At 38.3% G+C, this 10,325-nt stretch overlaps 1 protein-coding gene across 1 annotated transcript in view; it reads right to left on the bottom strand.

The window, feature by feature from the left end:
* Window positions 1-3,492: 3,492 nt before the first annotated feature.
* The window catches only part of igf1rb (insulin-like growth factor 1b receptor), an 87,880-nt gene continuing 81,047 nt past the window's right edge, over window positions 3,493-10,325 (bottom strand). The window contains exon 21 of the mRNA XM_007246144.4: window positions 3,493-8,548. Coding sequence (XP_007246206.3) covers window positions 8,062-8,548 — 487 coding nt within the window. The 3' untranslated portion in view covers window positions 3,493-8,061. The remainder of the gene's footprint in view (window positions 8,549-10,325) is intronic.

Here is a 10,325-nt window from a genome sequence, read left to right as displayed (position 1 = left end):
AATAGGAATATAGAACTCACTGCCCACCCAGACTCCTTCAACAATATGTACCATTATTTCAAACATAATGACACCAGATAGTCCGCTAATTAACTCTAGGCAGAGCTTAGTAATTATGATGGCAGAATGATTGAACCTTGGCATAATTAAAGTCAAAACACATACATGAAATTGCATCCAAAATGTTGAGGCACAGACAGAGTGTTAACACTGTATCGTACCACAGAGACTTTCTGCTACTAGACCGTCTTAAAAATGTAAATGTTTCCCCTCAGGACACAGCTCACACATGTAGATCTGTCTTTACTCTGTCACAAGAAAGATTAAAGATGTCCTTCACGCAGCAGGAAAAGGACGCTTTAAATAAGGTGAGGAGAAAATGGTTGAACTGGAGGATGAGAATCTCTAGTCACCTCACATTTTGATTTAATTCATGGATCCAAGATGTAATTACAAAAAGATTTTTAGTTGATTTGTGCACTGCATTATGATTTCTTCACTACTAGTTCTTCCCAGGTAGCAGCAGCTCTGCCTAGACATGGTGAAAATTGGAAATATTGACATTTGAATCTTCATAGGACAAAGAAAAGTTACATTAAGTAAAATGAGGACAAACTATTTAGGATTCTGCACTGTTTCCAGGTAAATTATCTAATTCAATCAAATGTGTGGCACATCCTTTGTACAAAAAGGTCAAATGTGTTTGAGTCGTTTCCTTTCTTTTGAAGCTCGTATTCAGAGAAATCTCAGGGGGATATGATCTGCTCATCAGAGGATTTTACCTGATCTTGTAGAGTACAAAACATGGACACACCACCAATATTAAAACATTTTTAAAGTCACATAATGTACTTGTTTTATACCCAATTCTACAGTCTGAACAACAACTCTAACTAGTGGTGTCAACAGATTAAACAAATCTGATTAATCGCACTGTTTTTGCTTCTAAAACCTAAAGATTTTAATAGTGGATATATTTAAATGTAAATAAAACAATGAATGTTAGATTGGTCTGAGGGAATTATGTTAATATTAGTAGTGTCTATCACACAAAAAAGTATTGGATTAACTACAACAATATTTTTGATCAATTATAATAATATCATCATTTATATAATAAAAAAATTAAGTAAATGCTGGTACTTCTCTGTATTTGGGGTGTTGTGACGTACTCCTGGCAAACAGATCAGTGCTTTTATTTTCCTTTATTAAAATATCTCAGGGTAGTTTTGATGCTGTTATATTGGAATATTTTAATAGGCTCCGAGTGGTCCAGTGGGCTAAGCACTGCGACTATGATCAGAAGATCACCGGTTCGAATCCTGTTCATGCAGCTTGCCATCAGCTGCCGGAGCCTTGAGAAAGCACAATTGGCTATGCTCTCTCTGGGTGGGTAGATGGCACTCTCTGCCCACATCACACATGTGGTGTGTATATAAGCAGTTTATTGGACCAATAGATAATGAAACTGTTAGTGTTGTCATAACCTTTTTATGACTGTCATTTAGAATAAAAAGCATCATTACAACAGACAGTAACTCAGTAGGGACACAAATTACAAAGCTGGTGATCTGATTTATTATTTTTTTCTCTTAGCAAGTATCACATACACACGCATACACACACACACACACACATACACACGCACTTTAAAAAACCCCAGCAATGTGCCACTATGAACAAAATCTTCATTATTAATCTCCATTAAATATTCTTGGGGCACTTTGTTTTATTTATTTATTTATTTTTTTCATCTTTTTATTTTTTGTAATACAATGGTAAGTGAAAACAAAAAGTTCTTAAGTGCCTTTTTTCTTTCTATTTACTGTGAAACAACCAGGCTTAAAGAGGCTTGGACCACAAACCTTCTCAATATGATTTCCATCTATATTATATATCCTTTGTTAAATAGGTTTGAACTGTTATTCTTGAACACTTGAACTGTATAACCCCGTATATATTTATCTTTTTTTTTTCCATTGTACAAATAACAGAATTGTCATTGGTAAAAAAGGTTTACATGGAATAAAGTGTATAAAAGGGTGTTTTTAGAGATCTGGATTAAGCCATCGTTCATCGTTTTCCCATCAGCATCACTGACCCTCTCTTGTTGGACATTTAAAATGTTCACAAAATTTGTAAAATGTGTACGTAAAAAATGATTGGAAGCAGCAATATCGTCAGCAGCAGAGCGGAGAAGGCTCTTGGGCCTTGGGACATTTCCCCTCTCCCAAAACCTTCAGCCCTGAGAACATCTAGCCCACAGTGGATGAGGCTCAGACCCATCACTGGAATGGTATTGCAGATCAGAGAAGAAGGGGTAAGAGAGAGAGAGAGAACTGGCATGTTTATGTACAGAAAGATAAAATAGTGCTAAGAGGAGGAGGAGGATCTTCAGGACTGATACTGTTTTGGAAGTAGTGGGACTAGCTATCTGATCTGCTTAGATCATAACCTTAAACTCACTAGAATTTTTTTTCTTCCATCTTTAGCATCTGCAACATTAGTCTGATTATCAGACAGTAATGCACCAAAATTCTGTTCAAACTGTCCAACTGTCAGTGATATTATATAACAAATTAGAAGCAACTGGGAAAGACAGCAACTTTCTATGTCAGCATAAAATTATAGGGCAAAACAGAGGAGGCTGAGGAGTATAGTGCACAGAGGTCTTCAAATTTCTGTAGAATCAATCAATACAGACTTACAAACATCCTGTGGCCTCCAGATTAGCTCAAGAACAGTAGAGCGTAGAGAGCTCCATGCAAGCCTTATATCAACACAATTCGGGCGAGCAGATACTTTTGGTAATAGTGTTTGCTTCAACAATCGGACATTGGGTTCTATTGCTTCAAACTGATCATTTTCATTAAGTACAGGCAAATGTGTGTGTAATATAACTTGGTGACATACATGAGGAAAGTCTAACCCTGCTAAAGACATGCCAAAATCCTCTATATGGCAATTAATGGTCTGCATCCATTAGTGTAACATATGAGTTGCATTACCATTACCAATAACTATAAATATTGTCAGAATGCTAATGGTAACAAAAAACTGTCAATACATTTGTAACAAATGCAAACAATATTCCCGGCACCATGTCTAGTACCAGGTGTGGGCTATAGAGGGTTATAAAGACTCCCCTCCATCACTGAGCTGTGGGATGAGGTGGGTTTTGGTGGTGGGGTAGTAATAATCCAATAATTAATTCCTCACAGCAATGTTTCAAATTGGTGAAAATCATAATTTTTTCAAGCCTGATGTGTTCCATGCTGACTCTAAAATCTAAAATTCAGGTTAATTATTCAAATTCTGCTTTTCTATTTCACTAAAAACAACTAAAATCTTTTCAGAAATTAGGTTTAAAAATCCTAAACTTAATAATATCTATTTTAATTCTCAGACTGTGATCTCTCCATCCTCCTCAACCCTAAACCAGTGAGTATGGGAATGTGGAACTGTTCAAAGAGAGGGCAATGATGATCAGGATGGCTTTATATATATTTAATTAAAAAAATAATAATAAGGTGATGCCCACTTCCGGACCACCTGTTCCCAAACCTGTTTGTATATTCTCTCTTTTTTCTTTTCTTAAACAAGCCCTATCATTCTGATTGTTAGCTGCTGCATCATGTAACAGAACATGGGGAACTTATGTCTTTTAATTTCAGTTACAGTGAACAGTTCATTTAGAATAACTGCAAACACCTGTCCATCCATTGAATCTGAATTTTTTGAAAGTGGTTCAGCTTTTTGAAAGTCCAGGACAAACTGTCAGAAACATCACTGAAATCTCACCAGAACATACATTCCACACACCTGACAAACAGCACCGAACCGCAGGCCACCAAAATACAGTCAACAGCGTTTGTTGCAATTTGCACCAGAAGAGTTTTTTTTTTTTTTTTTTCATTTTTTTTATATCATAATCAATTCATGTCTGGATTTCAGAGAACACAACAGTCAGAAATGAACGTACAATGAAAACAAAGCTAGAAAAAGAGGAGTAACTTGCTGTATGATTGAACATTGGGGGAAAAATTTAAACACCAATAAAAGACTGCTTCACTTCGACTCTGCGACTCTGTAACTCGGGACGTCCCGATTTGACTATTTTAAGCTTTGCGTACCATTTTTTTTAAGAAGAAAAAGAGGCATAAATTAACCAACGTTAGCAAAATTCCAGCACATTTGAAGCCAAACTCATAAGGCCTGTACTTTTTTTGTGTTCTCAAAAAAAACAACAACTCACAAATAAATAAAAATCAACCAATGGGAAAATCTTATATTCTCTTACAGGGAAGTAAAAAAGCAGCCAGTTTATACAAACACCCACAACACCAGCAGCAATAAAATGCCAGCTTTTGTGGTGGTTTATAGTGTTTTTGTATTTTTTGAGGTTAACCCAGATAAACAGAGCAGTAACATTGTCCTTTTTCTGTGTGTGTGTAAGAGTGTGTATTGTGGGGTGGGGTGGGGGGGTAGGACAAGGGGACAGATGTACGTATTTTCTGTATATACAGGTACATATATACTCATAAAAAAGGGTGAGGTAGATAAATGCTTGAAGGAGAAACAAACAAACAAAGAAGAAAAAAAAAAGTCCCAAAGTCATGAAAAAAATATATAAAAATATCTCAAATGTTACACTTAATCAAAGGGGGTTTTGTACAGTGATTTTAAACACATCACAAAAAGATCAAATCAAAAAATAAATAATGCAAATAAAAGGGAGAAGAGGGAAAGAAGTAGTGAAACAATCCTTCAGAACAAACAAAAAACTGGCAAAGATGATAAACCTCTTTAATTGAAAGTGAAATGTACGAAAGTGACCTTTGATTATTATTTTTTTTAACGTACCAATAATGTAACGACTGTTCCATATAGTGTCATACATGTTAACACTACATCTGCATAGATATGCCAGCCAAATCGTATGCTTTTCTTTAGGTTAGGTGGCGAGCCACTGATTTTAAAACTGGTCAAGATCAGTGTGGTTGTGGTGGATGCGGTTGTGGTGGCAGTGTCAGCCCAAAACAGAAACTGGAGACACAAGGGATCGTTTTTAGTTTAAAACATATCAGCTCATATGAGAAACTCCAGGTCTAAGCACATAGCCATGTTTTAACATTTTTACCCATTAATCTACCCACTTAATAGGACTCCTCCTAATCACTTGCAATGCTCCTGACAGGAGAAGGATCAGGACAAGCGCATGCCTCCTCTGATACATGTGAAGTCTGTTCCTGCCTCTTTTTTCTAATTGGTGCCAATACATCACTCAGAGGAATGACTGGATCCCGGATCTGATTCATCAGCCAGCAGTCGCCGTTGTCAGCCAGAAACACAAAGGGAGCCGTGTTGGGAGATCGCCCCATTTACTCACCCAGAGAAAATATGGCCAAGAACCCTTTTAAAGCAGCTTTTAGAGCAACTTGTAATGGTTCTATATAGAACCACTGCCATCATTAATAAACTATTAAAGATATTTTTTTAGGGGTATATAATCTGAGCAGCTGGTGTTTTTTTTTTACACCATTTAATGTGTATGCAACGCAATATACAAGGCAAATCACAGTAGTGTCATACATTGTTTTCCCCCTACAAAAAAAAAACAGCTCAGGCCTGGAGTCTCTTTTATGTGCACACTGTCGATTACAGAATGATGTGTGACTATGGTACATCTTATGATAGATTTAATCAAAAGCAGCATTAAAGTTAAGACGCCTTCACAGGCAGCCTATGCCAGGAAAGGCTAAAGTAACTGGCTAACTGGGTAAGGAGGGTTTGGACTAATGGAAAATAGAGTCTCAATAAAATTTGACCTGATATTTTGGTTGCGCCTTGATGTTATGTAAGACACAGTGATGCTTGACTGCTGATAGGTGTTCAAAAGTTCACACGGTGCCACCATGAATGTAACATGACATAAACGACGAACATCAATCTGTAAGTTTTCCCCTGAAAAAAAAAAACACATTTAAAAAAAAAAGGCATATAAGATTTTTCTTTCAAAAATTTGAAAATGCATCCACTTGGTAACGGGGTGGTAATGGGAGAGATAAAGGTGAAAAAAGAAAAATCGTTCCACATAGGGGCACAAATTATAAATAGTATATATTTTTATCTGCAAAAGTACAAGCATAAGAAAATGGACTGTAGTGGACACAGTAAAGGATTCAACCCTAAGGATCTCTTTTACATATAGATATATATATTACAACCACAAAAGAAAAATGAGAATAAAATAGCAGCTTCTTTCAGTACAGACATACAGGTGTTCATCTGAACTGTAAAAAAGGTACAAAAGTGACACGAACAAAATGATGTGTACGCTCCGTGGTCCGACATACAACTGAAAGACCAATCGAGAGATGACTGAATGAATTGAAAGGTGGTGGGGAAATGTGGTGGGACTAGAAAAATACCTGCTCTGCCTCGTTCGACGACTGAAAAACGAAGTACTCATACCTCTGTTCCTTTTAACCGTTTCCTTTCCCATGCTAATCTCTTCTGAGGGTTTTTATTCTTTCTTTACTCCCTATGTGGTCGTTGCATTCGTCTTATTATCCTTCCTAGGTGCTCCTTTGATTTATTTGTTGATTATTTTTGCATCTCTGTTAACAGCACTTTGTCACTTCTGCCCGGACGCGTTTAGCTCACCCAATGGAAGTCTTGCAGTAGAATCGAATGTAAAAAGACAGACATCTGGTCAAGAAAATAAAGAGGAGGCAAATTCGGTGAAACGCTGAAATACCTCTCTACTGATTGTAACTGTTAAGCACAAGAAGAGCTGGAAAAGAAATTATTTATATATATATTTATATATGTACACCAGTGTAAAAAAAGAAAGAAAAAAAATGTGGAGTGTTGCATTTTGCTTTGACGCTCTTTCGTTTAAAGAACACAAAAGAGCTGAGAAAAATAAACCATTTTAAACCATTTGGCAAAAAAAAAAAAAAAAAGAAAAGGCAGGTTTGAGACTTTTTCTGCCTTTTTTTTTTTTTTAACATATCCGCTAGGATAATAATTCCAACAGTGTGTGGGGTTTGAATTCTCCTCGCCCAGCCAGCTCTGCCTCTATATAGAATCCCCCCTTTAAGCTGTGATTTAGCTGAGGAGCCACTGCCATCTGTGCTGTTCCAAAGAGGGTACAGGTACAGAGAGGTACATAGGAGCACATATGACCATGATGCAGACTTATTCTTGAACCCCTCTGTGGCACTCTTTTCAGAGCTGCCATGCACTGACTGTACACAGCACGTCTTCGGACACATGAAACAAAAACAAAGACATGAGCACCCCCCGTCCCCTCCCCTTCATCCCAATCCCAGCCTTTACTCCACCCCCAAAACTGCAAAACCCTCCCCCAAGTGCTTCTCTGTTGGACTTGCTTAAAGATATGCTCCGTTTTTTGCCATTTCACCATTGTTTTTGCGGTACAATAATGCCACCTCACCAACGACCGTTTTCATTTAGGCTTCGAAACTCTTTCATTTTTTTGTATCCCCTATTTGGAAATTTATAAAAGTAACAAAAAACAGTATAAAAGCAGTTCAGCTGTCAGAGTGTGGAGGGAGTGTGAACTCCTTGGAAGTTCATATTAATGTCTTTTTTTAAATCTTTTTTCCTTTTTCAGTCAGTGTTCTGGTTCGCCCGTACTTCTACAGCACTTCTCCTTACTTCTGGAGGTTTTGCGCCACCTGCCTTCGTGTCAATGCAGGTAAGAAATATATATAAAGAAAAAAAACAAAACTTAAAAAAAAAAAACAGCATCCATTGAGGTATGATCAAAGGTTGACAGCCTGGACACTTTTTATACCTGTTGATGTTTTTTTTTTTTTGTTCTTTCCGCAAACCAGAAAGCTCCGCCCACTTCCATGTCTGGCCATTCCGCTCCAGAAGGAACAGTGCAATTGGGCAGACATATTAAAGCGGGTGTGTCTCTCCAGTGCTCCAGGCATAAAGAGAGAGAAAGAGGAAGAGTGAGAGGCTCAATGTGACCTAGGAAAGATAACTGAGGGGTGAAATGGGGATCAAGGGGATGGTGGGTGTGGATCAGCACGCTGACGATTGGGGCAAGGGCAAGGCACGCTCGTTTTTACGGCTGCCGTTCATGTGTGCGTAAGGCTGGCTCTCGTCAAACGGACTCCGCAGCATCACGGCCGGTCCGTTAGCCGAGGAAACCGAGCCCGAGCCTGAGCCCGAGCGCTTGTCCAGCCCCGACAAACCCGGGGACGAGGGAGGGGGCGACGAAGGTCCCGGGACGGCTGAGCCCTGGGCCTGGGCGCCCTGCTGTTGGGGCGAGGCTGAAGCAGGCGTGAGCGGCTGCAGGCTGGTGGAAGGCTCCAGAGGAACGTTCTCCATGGTGCCCACCTTCTCCATGTCCAGCTCCTCGGTGTCGGGCGGCTTGTTCTCCTCGCTGTAGAAGAAGCTGACCTCCCGGAAGGGCGGCTCCAGGTCCTCTTTGATGCTGCTGATGATCTCCAAAAAGGACGGCCGCATCTTGGGGTTGTACTGCCAACACATGCGCATCAGCTCGAACCTGAACACAAACACACACACACACACAAAACAAAATGAGATCAGGCATAAACATTGATTTTAATTTAACTGATTTTATGCAAATAGTGGCGAAAAAAATGCCTCAGTGGCTCATGGTCTGTGCAACAGAGAAATATTAGAATTATTTATGAAGAAGGTTATGTATTCAATTAATGCAATATTTGGTGCTTTAATTTTCTCTATTCTATTAATTCACCAATAGCTCCAATTTACATATGTGGTGTTTTTTGTGTTTAAAAATGATTCTGATTTAAATAATTGAAAATAATTACAAGTTGTGGTCATGACACACTGTAAATTACTGTAATAAAATAATGCTGTTAGTTTAGAGATGTAAACTCCTGTCAAGGTCTCAATAATGTTAAAGCATACCCCAAAGTAAAGACCTGCAGTTAAGACTGGACAATAATTAAATAATAATGTATATTGAGAAAAGAAAATAAAATAAACACATTATACATTATTTACAGAATCTGTCACTGACTGACTTTCTTCACAGGGTGCAGTACATGAATTGGCAAATAATTTTTCAGACGTTTGTAGGGATAGACACATCCATTGTGGAAGTTCTTGGCTGTATAATATGTATTGTATTGTATAAGATGTGTCGTAATCTATTTTTTGCAATGTTCATAGACTTAAAACATGCAAACCAAGCCCAAACAATTACTCAATAATACAGCTTAATGGGGCAGTTTCCAGCAGACAGAGATTAAGTCGTGGACTACACAGCAAATTAAATAAAGATTTCTCATTAAAAGAATAATATAGTCTATGACTACACTTAATATCTGTCCACAAGTTATCTCAGAAAAAAAGTAGGATGGGGAACGGTTTGGATAAAATAAAACTCAGAGGATATTCACATCTGTCTGCCACAGTCGCTGGTAAATAAACACACACTTGGCCTTCAGCCAGACAAGAACACTTGCATGCGTGTCCTCGGTTGGCCAACAGGTGGCAGAGTGGGACAGAGCCCAAAGACACACACAGCCTGACAGCAGCTACGGGCTAAACACAGCTGCAGTGATCTCATAGTGAATTCCACAGGCCTGCTGCACTGCAAAGCAAACACAGCACTTGTGATGAAATCGCACGGCCAGGCCGTTAAACAGCCGTAAAGGCAGCCCAGGCTGGCAGAGGAAATATGGGAGCCAGGCCTGATCATATTCTAACACAGCCAGAGTAGTGAACAGACAGAGAGACAGAGATAAAGAAGTAGAGCTGGAGAGAGACGATGTGGGCTTACGCCGTAGAGCATTCCAGTTCACCACTTTTAATTATACACAAACAAGCTAAGAATACCAGAGGAGTCTACAGACTGCAGCAATAAATACCATCCTACTCCCTTTACTAGCTTCATTTCAGCTACTCCCCTTCTCTCTCACACACACGCATACACACTTACACACAGTCTTGCGTAAAATTATTGTAACTCAGGTCAGATCATGTTCTGTTGATTTTTTTATGTGTTTTATGCTTTTTTTCATTATTAATTTCACATACTGAAAAATAAAACACAAAAAGGTCCCCCAAACAGAAAATTATCTCTGTGTATTAAAATTTACTATTTATTTTACGTTTTTTAAATACTCAATAAAATGCTTATTTAATGTGACATTAATTTAACACACACAAACAGACACAAAACATTTATTATTTATTTTTACAATATTTCAAATACACTACGCTTTATAAATGCACACAGTTTTGCCTCTATATATGATATATACCTCTATACCTGCACTACTGTTACG

Source organism: Astyanax mexicanus, chromosome 16, assembly GCF_023375975.1.
Source record: "Astyanax mexicanus isolate ESR-SI-001 chromosome 16, AstMex3_surface, whole genome shotgun sequence".
NCBI lineage: Eukaryota > Metazoa > Chordata > Actinopteri > Characiformes > Acestrorhamphidae > Astyanax > Astyanax mexicanus.
This window is presented reverse-complemented; position numbering and strand designations above follow the sequence as displayed.